General features: G+C 37.2%; 1 protein-coding gene across 4 annotated transcripts in view; it reads left to right on the top strand.

The window, feature by feature from the left end:
* MYZAP (myocardial zonula adherens protein) overlaps nucleotides 1-23,592 on the top strand; it is a 117,769-nt gene that overhangs the window by 75,611 nt on the left and 18,566 nt on the right. For 3 of the 4 annotated variants that reach the window (XM_056809477.1, XM_007479684.3, XM_007479685.3), the window contains 2 exons: nucleotides 5,314-5,399; nucleotides 6,325-6,430. In XM_056809477.1, coding sequence (XP_056665455.1) covers nucleotides 5,314-5,399; nucleotides 6,325-6,430 — 192 coding nt within the window. Of the gene's footprint in view, nucleotides 1-5,313; nucleotides 5,400-6,324; nucleotides 6,431-13,511; nucleotides 17,843-23,592 lie in introns of those variants that run through there. The other variant, XM_007479686.3, reaches the window with a different exon arrangement.

The raw sequence follows: 23,592 nt of genomic DNA, 5'->3' as shown, positions 1-23,592 counted from the left end.
GCCTTTCCATAAATCTGCTTTAGAAGTTCAACCAACCAATCAATTAATTAATAAATACTTATTACATGCCTACAATGTATCAAGCCCTATTATAGGCCCTGGGGTTACAAAGGGGAAAACCTAAGTAGTCCTTGCCTCAAGGAGCTGACATTTTGTCAAGGGAGATAACATGTATAGAATCAACAAGTATATATATATATGGTATATTCAAAGTAAATACACAGAGATCTGCCCCAATAAACTAAGGCTTTCATATGGTTCTTGTAACATATTGGGGGTACAATGAAACATGAGGGCTCTTCCTCTGTTCTCTCAGGCTTGCTTCATGACTCTGGTGAGGTAGAGGAGTAGAATTTTGTGGAGAGAAGAGAAATAAGCAAACTTAACTCTTTCTTTCTCTTACAAATATTTTTTTGTTACTGTTCAGTCATTTCTGACTATTTGTGATCCCATTTGGGGATTCCTTGGAAAAGAGACCAGAGAGATTTACCATTTCTTTCTCTAGCTCATTTTACAAATGAAGAAATTAAGGCCAACAAGGTTAAGTGACTTGGGCAGGATCATACAGTTTTTTCAAGTTCTGTCCTTTTGAGTAGTAAAGAATAAATTTAATACCTTCTCTACTTGGCCATTGTTCAATTACTTGAATCACTCTTATCTTGAGACTTCTCTTCTCAAGACCAGATGTTCTCAGTTGTCTCTTATGATCCTCTGTGGTGTCGTGGAAAGAATGATAGATTTGGAATCAGAAGATCTATGTTCAAAAAGAAAAAATCTGTGTTCAAGTTCTGGGTTTGCCATTTGCTAGTTGTGAGACTTTGAATTTCAGTTTTACTATCTATAAAGGAAAGATATTGTATTATATAATTTACAGGATTTGTATAAGGAGTAAATTAGATAATAGTACTACATACATGAATATATATGTGTATATCTATGTAAGAGAGGAAAGCAGATTCATCATACTGGAATACCAATTCGAGCAGGAGAAGAGCAGGAAGGAGGGAGAATTCTGGAGAAGGAACAGAGGAACTGAGAAGATCCAAACAGTTGAATTCACTTCTCTTTGAGAAGTCCACCAGGGAGGTTGATCTGAGTGAACCTCTGAGCCTGGAGCATCCTCCTGTGAAGCCAGACCCCAGAATCCAGTGAAAGACAGATAAGGGTGTATAGGACTTTGCCAGAAAGCTATCCACCACAGGAAGATTTCCTCTCTATCCCTCTAAACAGTCCTGGAATTTAATATCATAGGATAGCTAGCAGTCAGGACCACTCTCACAATTGACCCCAGAGGGTCATGCAGGCAAAGCCTAACTCTGCAAGACTTGGGGAGAAGGGGTTCAATTGTTATCTTTAGGGACTTCCTATTTCCCACCTTCCTAGCACCTTATCCCACTTAACTCACTTGCCGTACCTTTCATGTGTTCCTTTAGAATAAGTAATTGTTTACTAGATCAAGTGCCTGCTTCATAGTAACCAAGAAAGGAGACTTGGAGTTTGAGGGGAGGAAAGTTACACATCTTTCCTCAGAGAGGGAGAAGCTGTCTGTATGTACTTTATTTCAACCAAGACTCTGAGGGAACAGTAACCTGTGATTCTGAAGGCAACCAGTGTGGGGTTTTATCAGGGAAAGAGATGGAAAACAATCTATCCCTTCTCTCCACCTTTTGGCCCTTCCTTTCCCCCCTCCATTATATCTGTATGTATATCTATATGTGTGTGTGTGTGTGTGTGTGTGTGTGTGTGTGTGTGTGTATAGCTATCCCTTCTACATGGTGATTTCCCCCATCACAGTCTTCATATATCCTGGGTTGGCAAAAGAAATTAAATTTTCTTTTTGAAGTTTTGTGGAAGTCACAGAAAACATGTGAAAGCCAGCAGATGACACAGAAAAAATTTGAAAGCTCAGAATTGCATGATGTATATATATATGTAATAATTACATTACTATGTATAATATATACTATTACATGACATATATTACATTTCAATATAATATATATATTACATATATAACATCAATCTATTTTATTTAATACTATAAATACATACAATTTCTTTTTTAAAGTTAAAATAAGTAAAAATTAAAAGTGTGTGAAAAGAATGTGAAAGCCAAAAGATGCCACACAAAGGCTAGAAATGTTAACACTGACCTAGATACAATCTGTGGCTAAATACTGAACCAAAATTTTATAAGGTACTAAAAACACTCCACAAACTAAAAAGAAAAAATTGAGACTTCTCTGGTTTGAAGAGAGGGACAAAAATTTTATTTGGATTTTCTAGATCTTGCTCCTAATCTGGGTGATGTGGAAAGGATACTTGTACTTACAGATTTGTGTGTGTGTGTGTGTGTGTGTGTGTGTGTGTGTGTGTGTGTGTGTAAATGTGCTAAGTACATGAGTGGCTAGTCATATGGCATAATTTGCAGATTATTCACCAGCATTGTCATTTTCTTCTAGAGTTTGTCAATGTCAATGTTTTTCTAGAATTTGTCATTGTTCCTTTTAAAATGAGATGTCTAGAACTGAATAGATAGGCCAGATATAGTCTATCAGAACAGGGCATGATTGATTAGGTCTCCTGGATGAAGCGAACTTCTAATGAAGTCTTAAGACTGTATCAGCTTTTCTTTGGACAGTCCCATCACACTATATAACATGGGCAAGAATTCTTTTACAAGGAGAGTGTTAATTTCCCCCTCCAGGATAGAAAGAATTGTAGGCTATTTTCCTGGTACACAGCCAGAATCTTCCTAATGTTGATAATCCATTCCAAACATTTCCCTCTCATCTGAAATTTGGGATTGTGAAGTGCTTCTGGAAAGAGTTTTGTGCCTTCATCCTAATTCTCAAGTACAAAAGAGTTGAGGAAGCGGAGTCAAGATGGCAGCATAGAGGCAGCAGAAGTTCAGACCTCTGAAAACCCTTCCTTACCAATTAAAAACCAAATACTCCTAGGGGACTGAAAACCAAATCTAACAACAGGACAGAGCTAAGGAACCCTCCTGCTGGACTCAACTTAAAAGGTACATCCCCAAAAGCCTGAATTTGAGAACACTCGGGTTTTAGGGGAAGGAATAAGAAAGGTCCCCACCTACAGTATTGAGCCTCCTGCAGTGGTTGGAATCTATGGGCAGGCAAAGGCACTAATCTAGAGGGAGTACCTTGCGGACAAAGCTGTGCCAGACTCAGGGTTTTGATCACAGGCTGCAGGGAGGCAGCTGGAGGAAAACCTCAAAGAAAGCAGCCCAATCACAGCTGAGACACTCCATATTGCCTACTCCCCTTCCCGAAGTTTTGGCCTCAGAGCACATCCAGCTTTGCAAGTTCAACTCTGCTGGGCTTAATCTTATATCAAACCTTCAGAGGGCAGGGAAGCTCAAGCTCCAACACCCCTCCCCCACAGGCTGCTCTGAGAGCCTTGCTAAGCTCTGAGGATGATAGTTGACAGAAAAGCCAAAACCCACAGATCCAACACATAATGAGAGGAGCAAGAGTGCAGGCAACTACAGGGGGAAAATAAGGGGCAAATATGAGCAAGCAACAAAAAATGAAAAAAGATTATAATCAACAGCTTCTATCCAGGCAATGAACAAAGAGCAAATGAAACAGAGGAAGAGGATCAAGGAACACCAAGCAAAAACACAGAAACTCCAGTGAATTAGACACAGGCTTTGGAAGAACTCAAAATACAATTCAAAACCCAATTAAGAGAGACTGAAGACAACTGGGAAAAGAACTTAAAAAGCAAAATAAGTCATCTGGAAACAGAAAACAGTGTCTTGAAAGCCAAAATTAATCAGCTTGAAAATGAGACAAAGGAGATGAAAGATGACCTCCAAAGAAAATGAGACCAGAAGGAGAAGGATGACGAAAAAGCCAGGGATGAAATTCAGTCTCTAAAAACCAGAATACAACAATTAGAAGCAAATGACTTCACAGGGCAGCAGGAAACTATAAAATAAAACCAAAAGAATGAAAAAATTGAGGAAAATATGAAACACGTCATCCACAAAACAGAAGATTTAGAAAATCATTCTAGGAGAGACAACTTAAAAATCATTAGTCTACTGGAAGACCAGGACAAAAGAAAAAGCCTGGACATCATCCTACAGGAAATTATCCAAGAAAACTGCCCCAACATTCTAGAACAAGAGGGAAAAGTGGAGATTTAAAGAATCCACAGATCACCTCCTGTACTTAATCCCCAACTGACAACACCCAGGAATATTATAGCCAAATTCAAGAACTACCAGACCAAGGAAAAAATATTACAAGCTGCTAAGAAGTCATTCACATACCATGGAACTACAGTGAAGATAACACAGGATCTGGCTGCATCTACACTGAAGAACTGAAAGGCATGGCATATGATATTCAAGTACAAAAGATTTATTATTCATCTTTTTTTAAAACCTTCCATCTTAGAATCAATACTTTGTATTCGTTGCAGTGTAGAAGAATGGGGGTTAAGTGATCACAAAACTCAGAATCACAAAGCTAGGAAGTATCTGAGGCTATATTTGAACCCAGACCTCCCTTCTCTAGGCCTGGATTTCAATCTACTGAACCACTTAACCACCCTGTATTTATTCATTTTAGTAAAGCCAAAATTTTAGTATAGTCTGCATAAACTCCCATTTTTCAGAATGGCTGTGGAATTTAGTGTTCTGGTTAAGTAGCTCTTGTGGTGAGCTAAAACTTAATATGTGTACCATAGCAGAATTATTAAATTTCAAAGAACTGGAAGATATAAATACCTAACTTTAAAACTATACTGATCAAAATTTGCACTTTCTTTGATGATTCAGAAGGGAGTTGAAGATTTTTTTAGCCTTGGACACTCATTATGAGCATATCTGTGTAGAGAAGCAGTGTCCCATAAAGGATAGTGTATTGGACAAAGAACCAGGAAAATTTAATTGTCAGAGGTTCAAATCTCACCTCTAACACTTAGTAGCTGTGTTACCCTGGGCAAGTTATTTAACCTTTTTAAACTTCAGTAATCTGTAAAAAGATATGGTAGGACTTGAAGGAAGGACCCTGAGGTTCCTTCTAGCTCTAAATCTATGATCTTATAAGATTGTAGATGTAGAATATATAAGAATCTAGGCCAAGAGTGACCTTAAACTCCTTATTTATCATATATCTGTGTCTCCCAAAATTTGAGTGTAGAATGTGTATACAAAACTGAGCCAGATTAAAGAGATTAGGCTTTGTTAGAGGCTGGTTAAATTGAGCTTATAATATGCTTAATTGCATTGGAGTCCTTTTTTGATGAATGAATTTAGTAAAGTTTCTCTCTGATTAGGAGCGCCAGCAACTTCAGCTACAGCTGCTTCAACATGAGACGGAGATGTCAGGAGAAGCTGTCAGCCCAGATTCTGACAAGGAAAGGTAGGCTAAAATATCTCTTGTCTTAAAATGAGTGGCCTCCAGTGGACAGAGGGTAGGGCTGGAGTTCGAAGGGCCTAATTTCAAATCCAGCCTCAGATACTTCCTAAGTGTACGGTGCAGGGCAAGTCATTTAACTCTGATTGCCCAGCCCCTTTCTGCTCTTCTATTTTAGAATTGCTATTGAGAAGAAGATAAGGGTTAAAAATAAGTAAATAAATAAAATGAATAAAAATAAATAACACAAATAAAAAAGCCTCAATGTAATGGAGCAAATGCATTTGTTTTAATAAATATGATGGAAGATAAAAAGAAATAGGGGCAAAGGAAAGATATTGACAAAATGCTATAATAGAACAACAAAAACACTTATTACTTTCCAACATGACTCTCCCCTTTAGACTAATGCCATTCACAGGCCAAATCTTCAACTTTATAACAGTAAGAATAATGAAGCCAGAATGAAAAAACCTGGGCCTAAAACATACCTCCATCACTTTCTAGCCATGTAATCTTGGACAAATAACTTAATTTCTTTGAGTCTGTTTCTTCTCCTATAAGAATAGTGATGGTTACAAGTGACTTGCTACTGTGAAGGGTTATTGTAAGGATCAGATGAAAGAATGGATATGAAAGTGCTTTGTAACTGTAAATTTCTATACAAACATAACTTCTCTCTTTCAACTTTGTCCTCCTTTCAACGAAAGAGAGGTTGGCAGGATTATGATTCTTTTTAATAATACAACTTACTAGTGGCTACTTAAGGTAGCATATCTCCTGAGTAGGTGTCACAAAATGAATACACATGCAAAGGATGCTTTATTTCACATCTTGGAATTAGGCTATCTTTCTTTAACAGTTTGACTGTATGTGTTGATTATGTTGCCTCTAAAAGTAATTTAGTTGTTTTATATTCTCCTGATGTCAGGTATCAGCAGCTGGAAGAGGCAGCAGCTAGCCTGAGAGAGCGCATTAAACACCTGGATGATATGGTCCATTGCCAGCAGAAGAAAGTCAAGCAGATGGTTGAGGAGGTAAGCTTTTCATAAAGTATTATAATGCCAGACATGCTGCCCATGGGCTTTAACAACATATTAGAGATGAGGCACCTCTGGCCAATAGACCAGATCAAGGCTTCTGTTTCATTATTTCATCAGCTCTTGGGTCAAATTATTTTGACCACAGTAATTTTAGCACAAAGATTAATAGTGCCCTGTATAAGTTTCTGTGGCTATTCCATTCACAATGGAAATTCTTGAGGTTAGAGGATCAAGCAGTTGAACATTTTTAATAGCTAATCAGCTGAATTATTTTCAAAGGGCTGTGATAACTTATTTTGATACTCATAGTACAGTGACACACAGAGTATGATGAAAGTTGCTTGTCTCAACTAGTAAATACTAAACTGGCTAAGTTTTTTTCTGTCTTTAATTTGTTTCCCTTGCCTTGCCTTGCCTTGCCTTGCCTTGCCTTGCCTTGCCTTGCCTTGCCTTGCCTTGCCTTGCCTTGCCTTGCCTTGCCTTGCCTTCCCTTGCCTTGCCTTGCCTTGCCTTGCCTTGCCTTGCCTTGCCTTGCCTTGCCTTTCCTTTCCTTGCTTTCCCTTCCCCTGACTTTCCTTCCCTTCCCTTCTCTTCCCTTCCTTTCCTTCCCTTCCCTTCCCTTGCCTTTCCTTCTCTACCTTCCATTGTTTCTCCTCCTTTTGTTTCTCTTATTTACTTCCTCATCTATGCTCTCTCCCTTTCTTTCTCTCTTTCCCTTTATTTCTATCCCTGTTGTTTCCCTAAATTAGCCATATTTATAGAATCAAAATACATAATTAAAATTTATGTGTACTTGTTGAATAAAGTTTCATGTTCCCTGTTCTTAACTGATATTAGGTAAGTTGAATACTTTATAATTTTTTTTCTTAAAACACTCAGAAATGAAGTTGTTTTTTCTTCTACAAGGTTTCCCTTACCTTGAGGGGAGGGATAAAGTTCATAACCTCTGATTTGTGTCATAAAGTTGAATATTGATTGTTTGGTACTGTGATAGAGTCTGCCACTAGTTATGCATTTGTGGGTCATTTTTCTTACACAAATTTTAAAATTACTTCCAGTGCCATTTAATTTCAAACCTGATTAAAAAGAGAGGCACTGACATTCCAGCTGGTTAGTAAAAATTCCTTAGGGTCTGATTCCTTTTCTCATAAAAAAGGGGGAGGTTTCAACCTAATTAGACTCCTGGTGGGCAAAGTAAATTTTGAAAAGATATATATTTACATTGGGCATTGCTGCAAATATTTGAAATTTGCTGATTATGTTTTGCCAACATAGAAAAATGATGGAATTATTGCTGAGGTTGGAGAGTGGAGCAGGAAGGGGGAAGGCTTTCTATTTTGTTGCTTTAAAATATGTTTTAATTAGCATCTTGGCCTGAAATGAGAAATCATATTATGTTATATTTTTCAAGTCTTTTTTGTTGACTCTGGTATTAGTTTTCTGGGATTGCTGTCATGCCATAAATATAAATGGGAAAGATGGCCAGTCCCCATTGAATCCTCCTACCCCCATGCTCCAGCATTCATGGTACCTGTACCATAAGATTAGCAGCACCTATTGGTTATTTTTATGGAGTCACTTCTCAAAGGGAAAATGTTGCCCATGCTATATGGAATTATAGTGACCCATATTTCCCTCAGAATCTAATAATAGATATAACCAGGTATCATGCTAAGAACATATATTAAATATATTTAAATTTCTGGTTGTACCATTATTGATCAAACTTTTAAGAGCATTCAAATCTAGGAAATTCATTTCAACAAACATTTAATATTCAGGCATACTGGTTTCACTTTCTTTGGTGGTTTGGAAATCCTATTCTTCATCTTGCAGCCAAAAAATAACCAACATACCATTTTAAAAGAAAAAACACATTATTGTGAATAAATGAGGTCCCAGGGCAAGAGAGAAGATTACAGTGAATGTCCACATCCTGCTGTTACATGCATTGTTAGCCTACCTAGATATGCTCTAGTTAAGTACTACTACTATTTTTAAACCCATTTGTTGGAATTAAGTTTCAGCCTATGAGAAATGATTGTGTATGTGTGTGTGTGTGTATGTGTGTGTGTGTACAAATATGGCAAAGATATTACCCCCGGCTGTGATCCTCAGTGTTAATGGTACATTAAGATTTTATTTTAAAAATAAAATGCTCCCAAATCAGGTGCTTTTGAAGAATACTATATTTGTTTCCTCTTTTAAAAATTATGTTTTAGATCAGCATGTCAGTCACATATTCCTTTTATTTTTTGTTTGCCTCAAGTTGTAGAATAAATGAATGAAGTGTCAGTTACTGTAGTCATTAACATGACAACTTTTTAAATATTATTGTTGTTCAAAGACATCTTAAAAGGACTTTGACAAAATAAAACCTATTTAGAGGACAGTGACCACAATGGTATAAGGAAATTGAAAATCATGTCCTGTGAGAACCAATGGAAGGGACTGGCCAAATTTCTCAAAAGGATTAAGCCTAAGGGGAGAGAAATGACATTTATTTTTACATTTTTGAAGATCTGTCATGTCAAGAGAATAAAGATTTGTGTGATGGTATGTTAGAGGGCAGAAGTATAAATGTCACAAAGAAGCAGGTTTTGGCTCAATAAAAGGTTGAACTATCAATTGATTAGAGCTGTCCCACCAGTATAATATGCTGCTCTGGGAGGGAGGATGATATCTGCTAGTTATTTAAAGAAAGGATTCTTCATTGAGTGGAAGGTTGAATTAGATGACTTCCAAGGCCAACCTGTGATTCTAAAATGTTTATAATATGAAGTACATTATAGAAGGTATCTGATTTTTTACTCTATAAAGAAATCCTATATATCTTATGATGGCATACCATAGTTTAGGCAGATAGTAGTATTTCCATTACTTTGGGAAGGTGAATCAAATCAGCAGTCAAAATCAGGTGAGATCAGAGGGACAGATTTTGAGAAGCAACTATGCTTGAGAAGTTAATTGTGAAATGTTGTTCCAGTGAGCCAAACATTTGTTTAACTGGCTACAGAGTGAGCTATTATTGGGGTAGTTTAAAAAAAGCTTCATGAGTATTTTGTACTGAGCGGTCACACTCTCTGCTAATGTTAATCCATTTTCTCTATAGCATAATATATCATTTTAGTTATAATTTTTCTGAAGAAATTCTATTCGTTAAAATAAGTGCTTTCCATTTTCAAATCAAACTACCCAGAATTACACTATTATGTGGTTCTCTAGATATATCCCATTCTGTACATAATATTAACAAAACTTACTTATCAATGTTAATTGAAATACTTAAGCATATGGTCATTCCTAGAGTGATCATATTCCCATATTAGTTCCACAAACTCATCAGATTTAATTTATATGTAATATATGTATATATAATATAGGTAAATAGATGTAATTTTGTAGAAATTATAATGAATTTAAAGTCAGAAGATGTAGATCCAAGTTCCAGCTCTACCACTAACTGTAAAGTTGGGCAAATTGTTTCTCTTATTTGAACATCATTTTTTTCATAAAAAAGATGAGAAGAATAGCTAAAGATATTTGGATTGATGGAGCTAGAAGGACCTAAGATATTCAGGAATGATGAGCAGGGGAAAGAAAGGAGGCAGTTTCTTTTATATGAAGGATGTATACATATATTCAGCTGGAGGAAACAAATGATAAAATGTCTTCCCAAGAAATCCCCAAACTGGGATATAAGCCAAGAAATATGACCCTAATTAGACATGAGTTGACTTTATTTGGTCAAGAGTAAAGAAGACTGTAAGGGTCACATAACTTCAGATGAATGTAAAGCTATTCTAAGAGGGTGCTATGCAGTTATTCTGTTTCCATGGAGGACTTGACAAGGAGAAAGAGATTAGGGCTGGAGCCATGTCAAGAACAGAACATTCTCTGATCCCTCCATTGTATTTCCAAATTGGATGACAGCCTTTGGGAGGGGCGGGATAGGCTGTGTCTTGGATTAGGCTTCATGCATTATATAGTAGAAAGATAAAGCATCAAGTTTCCCAAGTGTCAGTGCCCAGGCACACAGTGAGCATTTAATAAATGCTGATTAATTGTCAGTTATCCTTGCAGGAGAGAGAGAGGAAGGAGGGAGACCAGAAGAGAATAAATTATTTTACTATCATGGAAAGATAGTTGCTTTTATTTGCACGATCTACTTCTCTCCATTAGCATGTATTTTAATGCCCAAATGAGGGACAGGGTGAATATACACAGGGATGAACTAATGGGGGGTGAACTCACCAATCTACTAGGAAGACAGTAATTCTCCTCATCATTCCCAGCTCCATTCTGCCTCTGAAGGCTTGGGCAAAGCACTTAACTGCTGTTAACACCTCTTTAAACCTTCAGACTTCAGCAAACACAGTCATTCACACCTCTTCATTTGCTCTGACCCAGCCTGCTGCCTGTGCCAACCAAAGCATCTCACTTGCCTGTGGGAAAAAAATGTGCAGAAGAAAAAGAATCTCATAATTTTCCCTAGCCTTAGTGGGGAGGGGAAAGAATGTGAGTGGATGGTTTATAATTGCATATTTGTGCAAATGGGTACACACATCATTCTTTAGATTAATAAAGAGTACCTTAAATCATTATTGCTGTGGCAGTTTCCATTTCAACCAGCAGAGAGCATTCCATTTATGCCCCCCATCCGATGTGTCTTTTGTAGGCATCTAATATTTCTTTCTCTTCAAAAAAAGTAAGTTCAAGGGGCTTTCCTGTTAATAGTGATCAGAGGTCATTTGGGCTTACTGCATAGGAAAAAACACTATAATTAGTTTCGATTTATTATACTAGATCCTAGGTGGCTTTGGAAAGGCATGTACCTCTCCTAGTTACTGCTTCATGACAATAATCTAAATTTTTACCAAACAAGTATCCACATCTTTCATTTACTACAATTTAATTTTACCAATTTTACTATTATTTATGGAATCTAAATTTATTAATTAAGTCTCCTTCAACAGATCCTTTACCTATAATCGTCTATATTTAGCCCCAAACCACCTATTCTGAACACCAATAAAACCTCGGATAGCTGAAGCTAGATTAACAATTGAGTCCAAAACAATAAATGATGAAGAAACCCAGAAAGGAATGGCCACAGAAGCATAAACATTTAACAAGTGACAGGGAGGTTTGCCAGCAGCCATGACCTTCATCATCTCCTGTTAGAGCATTCCGTACAGCCATCTCCTATCCTCCAGGAGTTCTTAGGCTGTCAGAGCCATAAATAATAATTAGACAATGCTTTCTTTTTGGCGGATGGCCCTGGCTATGAATAAAAAGCCTTATACAGAGGTTGTCCAGTTGGACCGAGGATGGAAATTTTTCTCAAGTAGAAAAAGTGGCATGTTTCACAGGGAGTGGAGATCCAATGGAATACATCTTGCTCCCGTAGGAGCTGTAGCTAGGGATTGCCAATAACTGAAAATGATTCCTTTGTCCTTTTCCCCAAGGATAAATACTAGTGTTTCCCCATCCCTTTCTCCACTAATGTCCAGGAAGTGGCTATGCAAGTTGACTGTTCTGTAGCTTCTGGAATGGTGGCACATAACCTGCAATGCCCAAGTGTGGCATCAAATATGATGAGCCTCAAGGAGGAGGGGACACAGTGTACCCAGGGCTGCACAGGCTGCAAAGGGAACAAGTCAAAGCTGCCCTCTGGATTAGAAGTGGGGTTGGTCAGGATTTGACTGTGAGGGGTTAATGTGGTTCTAGCCTGAGTGAGATGGGGAGACCTAATCTGAAAGAAAGGAAAGAAAAGGAGGAAACCATGTAGGGAAAAGAAAGAAGCAAGAAAGAGAAAGGAAGGAGGGAAAGAAAAAGATTCAAATTCAAATCTTGATTTATTATTTCCTAAGTTTCAAAATGAAACAACACCTTTGCTTCTGAGAAGTTGCTTTTGCATATGCTTACACGAGAAAGGACCTTAGAAATCATATAGTCCAAGAATTCTTAACATGAGACTTAGGTACCTGTTTTTTGTTTTTAATATTTGATAATCTTATTTCAATAACAGGGGAAGATAGGCAATGTAGAGGATAAAATGATGGACCTGAATTCAGAAAGACTTATCTTCCTGCATTCAAATATAGTCTCAGACATTTACTGGCTGGGTGATCCTGGGCAAGTCACTTAACCCTGTTTGCCTTAGTTTCCTCATCTATAAAATGAGCTGGAGAAGGAAATGGCAAACCACTCTAGTATCCGACTCTAGAGTCCGACATAACTGAACAAAAACAAAAACAAATAAATAGCATTGGTTTCCTTTATAATTCTATGTATTTGATTTTTAAAACATTATTCTGAGAAGGGACTCTCAGGCTTCCCCAGACTGCCAAAGGGATCCACAACACCAAAAAGATTTAGAAGATCTGGCTTGATTTTTCCTTAATCTATAGATGAGGAAAATGAGGTTCATGTTTATTACAGGAACACTGGGTCTTAGGTTTCAGGCTGGAAAGGGCCCTAGACTAGTATACAAGGATGCCAATGTGAAAAGTCTTATGTAAGCAGAAGATACATGAGGCCTATATACAATGGACACATAGCCATTTTGGGTAGGAAAAGACAAAGTGAACCTACCTGCTCCCAAGATCACAAAGGCTTTTCTATAGTTTTTATTTTTATTTTTTTCTTTTGAGACCTCGAAAACAAAGGGTTCTTTTGGTCAACTTTCCTGATCTCTTCTTCTCTCTCTATACTATCTTCAGTACTTTACATCTTCAAAATCTCCCTTACCTGTAACATTTGTGCACATGAACACTCTTTTCTCCTCTACATTAAAAAAAATAATTCTTTGACACAAAGCCATTACCAATATAATACAAGATGGAGCAAATGTGTTGAGTTTCAGATTCTGTATCTTACCATTGGCCTTGCATTTAGTTTGTTTATTTTGAAAGAGAAAAAGGAAAATCTGTCCTTTCTTTACTGGTCAGAGATTGAATATCATTCATAGTTTCTCTCACCAGATCACACAATTCCATTTTAAATGAGGGAGGGGGAAAGGAGTTTTCTTTAGAATCTGGAACCCTAATCAACTGAATTGAACTGTTTCTAGATCATGTCACACGAGCTCTTCTCCAGATTTAGTCTTCGTTTCTTTGGAAGATGATAAATGGTGACCTGATCTAAGAAGCTATTCTAATTACCCTGTGGTGTACCATATGATGTTGGAAGAACATTCGTGCTTTCTCTGCCTGCAGAGGGATTTTTGCCCATTAGCATTCAAGAACCAAAATATTAAGGAAGTGCCATGAAGAAGAAACATCTTAAGACTTTTGGCTTGGGAAAACTTCCATGTAGTTAAATACTACGAAGAAAGAAAATGACCTCTTTTGTGCTGCAAACAGAGATGCGAAAGAATCTTAAAAGACTGCTCTTTTTGGAATATTTCAGAAACTGCAGGCAGGATTTGAGTTTAAAAAAGAAAGTTCTGTTGTCAAATCTCAAAATGTGATTAAAAATAGTATTAAGCAAATGATGCTTAGAGGCTTGGTTCCAGATAATCTATACTTGAAAAAAAAAACCTTATGTACAGAAAAAATTTTGAAAATTTTGAAAAAAAAGTTACAAATATTTTATCAAAGACATCACTGATAAAATGTGGAAAACTGTGTGAAGAAAGTAAAAGGATCATCTGTGTGTCTGATATTCAAATGGATCTGAGCAAAGGAAGTTATCTATACAAAATCATCCTCAATCTTCAAGAAAAAATTATGCAAAAAAGCTTATGTTGTTTTTCATAGCCAAATAATGTACCTTTATGTAGTAAGTGTATATGAGAGACTATTCTGTCTGAATAGACACAAGCATTTGTGAATTTAACTCTGAATCTTTTTTTTTTAAAGAAAAAAATTGGTTTGAGCCTGAGTTGGATCATTTTCCTCTCTGGACTTTAGGTTACTCATCTATAAAATGGGTGTCAAGACTAAATGGTCTCTAAGGTTCTTCCTAGCTCTGACATTCTGTCACTAATTTGCTTCTGATGCTAAGAACATTCTACCAACCCGAGGCAGTGACACAGTGGAAAGAATGTTAGCTTTAGAGAACAAAGACCTGAGTTAGAATTCTGGCTCCATCATGTCATTAGCTCACTACATGTGCTTGGGCAAATTACCTAACTCCTCTGGGCCTCAGTTTCCTCATCTATAAAATGAAGGCTTTGGACTAGTTGCTATTCAAAATTCCTTTCAATTCTAGTTTGTGATCCTATCATCTCTAAGATAAAAAAAATGTAGTACTTATGTTAAGACACATACATGAAATACATTGAAGTAAACTAGACTTCATCTCTGCTTTGGATTTTACAGTATTTCTAAGAGGCAGCAGGGCTTGGGTTCAAGTTCCAGTCTATAGTATACTTATTACCTGGCTTTGGGTTAGTCCTCTAAATTCTTTCAATATTCATTTCCTCATCTCTAAAATGGAGATTGGGCAGCTAAGTGGCTTAGTGGATAATGCACTGGGACCAGAGTGAGGAAGACCTGGGTTCAAATCTGACTTTAGATACTTACTAGCTGTGTGACCTTGAGCAAGTCATTTAACTCTGTCTTAGTTTCTCATCTGTAAAGTGTGCTGGGGAAGGAAATGGAAAACCACTCCAGTATCTTTACCAAGAAAACACCAAATGTCGGGCCATGAAGAGTCAGGCATGATTGAAATGAATGGATAACAATAATAAGAACAGCCAATAATAGAAAACACAAGCAAAATGGAAATAATAATATTTATACCATCTTTCCAAGAAATTGTGAAAATTAAATGAGATATTATATGTAACATGCAGTGTACTCCCCCAGTCTTGAATTAATATAAGCTAATATTTTTAGGAAGCCATGGTGGAGTAGTAAAAAGAGCACTAAAACTAATATCAATACCTAGCATTTAGATGGGCTTTAAGGTTTGCAAAGTGCACCACATGTATTATGTCATTTTATCCTCACAACAACACTGGGAGAAATTCTAAACTACGTTTACAGATGAGGAAACCAAAGCATACACAGGTTAAGTTATTTGTCCAGGGTCACAGAACTATATAGGCATCCTAAGGAGGACTGGAACTCAGGTCTTTCTGACTCCAGGTCCAGGGTTTTATTCATACACCAACTAGATGCTTAGAATAAGAGTTCTTGTTAACTGTGACTTTGGACACATAATTTAATTAACCTCTCTAAACCTCACAGGTCTGAGAAAACACCAGAACAACCCATACAAAAGTGAGGGAGAGGTTCAGAAGGCGAAGGAGTGAATGATTTTCATGTTTAGAATAACAGATACATCATGGAATGTTTGAGTGGTGGGAGAGATCTTACAGATGCTCCATGTATGTAGGCAAGAAAACTTGAGTCCCAGAGAAATGAAGGAACTTGCTATGGTCTCTTAGGTGTTATTGCAAATAAACTATTACATTATGCTCAAATGTAACCTCCCTGAGGGCAGCACCTATCACACTTTTGTCTTTGTACCCCCTTTAATTTGTACAGTACGTGGCACACAGTAGGTGCTTAATAAATATTTGTTGATAGATTAGTTGATGTAACTAATCTTTATGTCATATAAGAGTGCCAAGACATTGTAGACAGCAAATTTGTTATAAAATAGTTAAATAGTTATAGATTTAAGAATGTGAGAAGTTTGTGTCAAAGGTGTTGACTCTACTATAGTGTTATTTCCTACAGTTTCCCTGCTATCTTTTCTGCCTTAATTTTAACTCAGTGTCTTTCAGGGAGAAGTTTATCATTTCTCTTCCTAGAAAACATTACTAAAGTGTCATAGAAACAAATAAGTGCCATGAATCTCTTGGAGAATGTACTTGAACCCATTGACTCTGAAAAAATAAGAGGAACTCTGTTTAAATTGTGCCTCTGAGGCTTGCTACTTGTGTACCCTTAGGCAAAGCATCTTAGCCCTTCTCAGACTTAGTTCCCTCATTTGACTGAAAGGGGATTGGACTAGGCTACCCCTGAGGTTGTATGCAAACATCCCAGACTGGATTTAAACTTAGATCTTTCTGTCTCCTAGCCCAGCACTATCCTCCGCACCATCTACCTTCCTGGCAGGCTTTAATTCCCTGATATGAAGGGCATCTGTGATTCTATCAACTCCCACCACTTTAAAGATATTTCTATTTATCTCTGACCTTATTACAGTCCAGGGTAGGGTTTTTCTAAGGGCCCTATAACCTTTTGGGGGGTTGTTCAACTCTTTTGAGACACGGCACAACTAGCAACAACTGCAGAGAATGGAATTCAACCTTTCTAATCCTGCTTTAGGGCAGCTGGATGGTATAGTGGATCGAGTGATCTTCCCAAGTTCAAATCTAGCCTTAGACCCTTACTAACGGTGTGATCCTGGCCAAGTTACTTAACCCTATTTGTCTCAGTTTCTTTATTGGGAAAATAAACTGGAGAAGGAAGTGAGACACTACTCTAGTATTTTGCCAAGAAAACCCCAAATGGGGTCATAAAGAGCTAGATATGACTGAATGATAAATGCTGCATTGGGTGATTTTCTGACTTTCTGGATGCTGAAACCTACCTCCTTCTGACTGAAGGGACTTTCCTTGGCTTGACCCATTATCTGCTTGAGACTGATAACATCCCTCCTGCTTAGCAGAATTTCTGAGCCTGTGTCATTGCTAACCACATATTAGTGTGAGGTCAGCACTAGAAAGTATTTCTATATGATGAACTTTGAGTAAATAGAAGTGTTCAAATTCCAAATGCCAGAATTGGATATGGCCTTATTCCTAGTTTTATTTTTAAATAGTAACATAGTTTACTTAAAATAAGGAGTTTACAGACATGCCAGAAATGTTATATGTATATAAGTATATTTGTGTGTGTGAGTGTGTGTGTTTAGCATAGAAAGCAGTAGAGGCAGTTGGTGGAACATTGGACAAAACTCTGGCTTCGGAGTTAGGGAGACTTAAATTCAAGTCCATCCTCAGACACTTAGACACTAGCTGTGTGATCCTGGGCAAGTCATCTGATGTCTGTTTGCCTCAGTTTTCTCAATTGTAAAATGGGGATAATAATAGCACCTACCTCACAGGGTTGTTGTGAGGACCAAATGAGATATTTGTAAAGCACTTAGCACAATACCTGGTATTATTCCCTTCTCCTTTCCCTTCCCTACTGCAAGTTCATTGTATAAAGTTTATGTAATATAGATGTTGTTTATATTATTCTCTTAAAGCTGAATGTGTTTTCTTTTAAATTGTTATTAAATAAAATGTTGTTCTACACATTAATTGCTCTTTGGGCTTCAAATATGTCTTAGAAGGATTAGATATTCAAACTCTACCTATGAAAGGGACTTAAGGATTAAATTGTCTATATCGCTTACGCCTTGGGAGGCTTCTTGTACGAGATGAATGTTGTTAAGACCACTTATGGTTCTTGTTCAACTGTGGGGGAATGTAGTCCTTGACCAAACCTTGGAAAATCCAAACTAGGACTAGCAGGGGTCATGGAGGAAGGGGGTAGGCTTAGCTTGGATTAAAAGCAGTGATATCTCTTTGGTGAACACTGAACAAAACCCCTTTGCCTTGGGGGGGGTGTGGTTGGGAGAAGATGGCAGAGTGGTGGATAGAGTGCTAGAGTTGGTGTCAGGAAGACTAGGATTCAAATCCTACCTTAGATACTTAGTAGCAGTAAACCCTGGGCAAGTCACTTCCCCTCTAGGTTTCATTTTATTGATTTCAATTATTTTTTAGTTCCCTTCCAGTGCCAATAATATGGGCTTAGAACTCTCAGCAGCATTGCAGAAACATTATTCTCCAGGCATCATCTCTAGGAGCTGCTTGTTCTATACTCTCATCATTTCTTCTATCACTAATTTATGATAAAAATATGTTAAAAAGGAAAACTTGATAGCAATACATATGTTCGTGTTCATTGGAAATATGCAGACCTCCTCTGAATCAGTTTTGTCTCAAGAAATTTCATATCTTAAAAATTTTTTTTAAAAACATTTAATATCTGCTGTAACTGAATCCCAAAAAGTCTGCATTTGCCCCCTGTGTAAGCAGAGATAAGAAAGCTTGACCCAAGCTTTTTTCCAGTTCTTCCTCTTAAAAGAATGAGGACAAACGGCCAATTGAAGCAACAAACCCTTTCTACATTTAGATAAAAATCATTGATTTTTCAGGATAGCCTTTTCCAGTATAGCTTGTGACCTGGACAATGTCACAAGCTCAGGTGGTCAATGACATTTGACTAAATGTCCTCATTTAGAGGAAAGCACAATGTGGAACAGGGGAATTAAAAAAATCTGCCATTTCTGCCTGATAGATCATATTAATCTGTCACATCATTTTAAAAAAACTTGACCAAATTCCTGGAAAATGACAGAACTTCCCATTAAAACATTGAAGCTTTTCACTGAGGACTCCCTCTTCTCCCCTCCTTTCATCTTACATCACTCAGATGTCTTCCAAAAATATCTTTTTCATCAACCTCGTCTCACAAAAAGTGGCTCTTCTTGCTAAGGCAAGAATATCTATATGCCCATAATCTCATTCCATCTCATCTCATCTTCTCCAGAAGATTATCCCATTCTCTTCCCTACTCTCTCACTTATCTTCAGCCTTTCTTCTGGTTAGTTCCCTACTGCCTACAAACACCCCTGTATCTCCTTCCCCATTAAAAAAAACAAACAAACAATCTCCATTATCCATCCACTCCTGCTAACTATGGTGGTTCCTCTCTCTCTTTCCAGACTAAACTTCTTGAGAAGGCTATCTGCAACTGATGCCTCCACTTTCTCTCCTCTCACCCTCTTAATTGTGCAGTTTGGCTTCTAACCTTATCATTCAACTGAAACATTCTCTCCAGAGTACAAATGATCTTTTAATTGCTGAATTTATCAATCTATATCCTTCTTGAATTTTTTGCTGCCTTTGGATTATTGATTCCCACTTCCCCCCTTCCTCTTTGATATTCTCTTCTCTCCAATTTTTTTGGGCACTTTTTCCTCCTGTTTCTCCTCCAACTTGTCTGATTCTTTTTAGTCTCTTATGCTAGGTCTTCATCTAAGTCACACCCATGAAGTATGGGTATCCCCTAAGGCTCTGTCCTGTATTCTCTTTTTTTTTCCTGTTTTATTTTCTTGCTTATTTTAGTTTCCATGTATTGAACAATCATCTCTATGTAGATGATTCTTAAATCTATTTAATTCACCTGTATTCTCCTTCCTGACCTCCAATCTCACAGCCCCAACTATCTTTTGATAACTAGAGCTAGATGTCTAGTAGATATATTAAACCTAATATGTCTAAAACAGCGGTCTCTCTCAACTGATCCCTCTTCCCAATTACTGTGAAGGGTGCAATCATTCTCTCAGGCTCCCAGTCATTCTCAATGACTCCTCTCACTTCCCTACACCCCCCTCCCCCATCAGTTGTAAAATCTTGTCATTTCTACCTTCATAGCATCTCTTGTATATGCTCCATTTCTCTTCCGACACAGCCACCATCCTGGCACAGACCCTCATCATCTTATACCTACACTGTTGCAAATAATAGCCTTCTGGTTGATATCATTCTCTCTAATCTACCCCTACTCCAATCCACCCTCCATTCAACTGTCAAATTGATCTTAATCTGAGATGTCAATCCTCTCCTTCCTTCTCCAGTCAGTAAACTTCAGTAGTTTCCTATTACCACCAGGATCAAAAACAAATCCTCTCTGTTTTAAAGCCCTTATAACCTGGCTCCTTTCTGCTTTTCCAGCATTCTTATACTTGACTCCCTTCCTTTCACCTTGCTGTCCAGAGACATTGGCTCTCCTTGTACAAGGGATTTCATTTCCAAATTCTAGGCATTTTTACTGACTGTCTCTCATGTCTTAAATTTTCTTCCTCCCCGGCTTCCTTCAGATCTCAACTAAAGTTTCCCCTTCTACAAGAAGTCTTTCCCAGTTCTCCTTAATCTTCATGACTTCCCTTCTGAGATCATTTCCATTTTATCCTGTATACATCTTACTTATACATGGTTGCTTGTATTTTATCTCCTCCATTAGATGATAAGTTTCTTGGGGGCAGGGACTTTCCCCCCTTTTCTTTGTAACCCCAGTGCTTAGCATGATGCCTGATATATAATAGGTGATTAATAAATGACTTTACTAAAGGCTGGTTTGTGAGTTTTTTAAGGAAAAAAAGAATGGCTTGTTTTTGATGGACTCGTGCTGGGATATTTTGATTGCCTTTCCTATTATTCTATTTGTCATCAGTATTCAGTGTAAAAATCTGTCTTAGCAGCATTGTAGAGTGTAAAGAGCATGGGCTTGGGAATCAGAGGGCATGGGTTCAAAGCTGTTTCTGGTATATACTACTCATGTGACTTTGGCCAAGTCAGGTAACCACAGGACTTTGGGCAAGTCAGTGGCTTTTTTCTCAACTTTAAAATGAGGGTATTAAGTAGATGGCTTCTGAGATTACTTTTAGTTCTAAATCGAAGATATGTATCATCTCACTTTGGCCCTTTTCACCTCTATCTATTTTATGACCTGTCCAGCATAAGTCCTTGAATTTCTGAAAATTTGGGGGAAAAACAGTAGGGCTGCCACTTATTCCACATGCACTGTCCCCATGTCATCTCTGAAAGCTGAGTTTCCATATTGGGAAATTGGAGGGTAATTGGGGAGAAGGCATTCACTATGAAAAGGGGAGATTTGAGAAAAGGAAATAAATAAAAGTTAAGGTAAAGGGCAAAGTCACTTTTCCCATAAACCAAATCCTAATTAAGATCTTTCTGTATTCTAAAGCCTAAGGGCTGTACATTGATTCAGAAAACCACATATTAACATTATCTATGCTGTGTTGTATTTGTATTTATTTTCTTAAATATTTCTCGAATACATTTAAATCTGGTTCAGGCTGCCTATATGCCATGAGTTGGACATTGCTTGAAACCAAAGTGTTTTTTATTTTCTCAGAGCTGGAAAAGAGACTTCTGCACAAGTCCCAAAATGAGTTTTTTATCTGGGGTCCATGGATCCTCCTAGGGGTAGATTTCAGTGAAGCATGAACTTGGATGGAAAAAATGATATCTTTATTTCAATTTAATTCCCTTTGTAATCCTGTATATTTCATTTTTTGCATTTAAAATAATATTTTAAGAAGGGGTCCCTAGGCTTTACTAGAATGCCAGTTTCACAGAAAAGGTTAAGAAATTATGCATCTAGGTCCTGATCTCAAAGGCTTTGAAGTAGAAGAGTCCTCTTTCCCATTATTCAGTAAGTTTTGTAGGTCTCATTGTAAGCTAAACATTCAAAAGATGGTTGAAAGCTAATAGATTTCTGTGTCCCCTTCACTCACCTCTCACATCAAAAAAGGCTAAAGAGACAGAGAAGGGCTAAGGGAGGAAAGGGACCTCCTCTATTTAAAGTGATCAAAAAGGAATGCATTTGGGTAATATCCATCTTTCTCTATCCTGTATTAGGTTCTCAGGTCTTAAAAATTTTGCAAAACCAGTATAAGTACTGTCTTTTGTCACTCACGTCTATTTTTAAGCTAGTCCAGTTTCAAGGTGAAAGTAACTTTTTCATGCATGAGTATCCCCTTTCTGTGATGAGCATAAAAGTTGGTGTGGGAGATCTTCCCATCAGTTCCATATAAGTAACAAAATGCCACCTCCTTACCTCTATTAGGCTAAATCTGAATGTTAGGTAGTATTTAGGGGCTAAAAAGGAATACAGGGACAGAAAAATTGTGATAGCATAGAGAGAACTAGCATTTTCTTTTTTTTTTTTTGGTGGTTATATCTTCTGTGTGGTTATAGCCAAGTCATAAAACAAATTTATACCTCTTTGTATCACTCTTATACACCTAAGAATGATTTTTAGGTACCCAAGAGGATTGGACTTATTATTATTGTGTTGCCCACTTTAAAAAGAAGTGAACATATCATGAGTTTAAAATAAAAGTCAAACAAAAGTAGATTATTTTACCTTGAAAACCAGTTTCATCTTGAGCTCTTTAAATGGTATAATTCTATTACTGTACATTACTCGGAACTTAATAGAAAAAATTGATTAAAATATGAGCACTGTTCGTTGTATGTGCCCTGGCTGAATGCCACAAGACACATTAATTGAAAATGAATTTTCACAAACCCAATCAGGCATCATGAAGATGAAAAATGTACCTTTTTACCCCTTTCTTTCATTGATTTTTCATTTTTCCCTCTTAACTTCATTTAGCAATTTTTCAGTTACATTTTGTTCTTGCTTTAATTCATTCCATCCTTTACCTCTCAATTGGGGTATTATAACTTTTTTTCCCTCCTTGTTAAGCTACTTTCTTATAGTATATTACAGCAGGGCAAATTCTGATAACTTAATAGCTGACTTATTTCTCCCCATGTGGTTTATTTCAGAAAAAAATGTTTAGTAGTTACATTATTTTTTAAACTTGCATCCTGAGGTCATTTTTTATCATGAGAATTCCATTTTTAATATTAAAAATAAAACCTTATGGCATAATCATTTTAACAGAATTAAGGACAGATACATAAATGAAACCTTTCCTGTGAGGAGATTGAAATATTGATTAGTCTCATTATACGCAGAGGTATCTTCAAGGAGTTTGAGTAAGGTTTGTGGGGTTCCAATATGGAGGACAAGGGAGGGTAGAGGGCCACAAGAGAAACACAGCATGAGAAGGAAGTTGGCAGAAAGTAAAGCTCTTTATTGGTGAGGGAATATAATAAGTAGGGGCAGTCAGGGAGGATGGAAACAGATTGGGTCCTTAAGGAGCTTGGGTAGAATAAGATGCTCCAAACCAATAAAGCCAAGTGGGTCTTTATAGGGTTCTTATTTGGGTCCAGTGGGAACAAGCATTGAGGGGAAAGAGAGAGGGCATGGACCTGATTCACAGATCAATATTTGGGAACTGGAGCTGAGTCATGCTTGGAAATTGGGGGATAGGAGTAGAATGACTGGCCTAGAGTCAGGAAGACATGAGTTCAAATCCTATTTAGACCCTTAGTAACTGTGTGATCCTGGGCAAGACTATAAAATGGGGATTATAAGAGTAATTTCCTTTTAGGGGTATTGTGAGTATCAAATAAGATAATATTTGTAAAACAAATAGCACATGCAATAGTTGCTATTGAAATGCTTATTCTATCCTTCCTT

The sequence above is a fragment of the Monodelphis domestica genome, chromosome 1, assembly GCF_027887165.1.
Source record: "Monodelphis domestica isolate mMonDom1 chromosome 1, mMonDom1.pri, whole genome shotgun sequence".
In the NCBI taxonomy this organism is placed as follows: domain Eukaryota; kingdom Metazoa; phylum Chordata; class Mammalia; order Didelphimorphia; family Didelphidae; genus Monodelphis; species Monodelphis domestica.
Note: the sequence above shows the minus strand (reverse complement) of the source record. Positions and strands in the feature narration are given on the sequence as shown.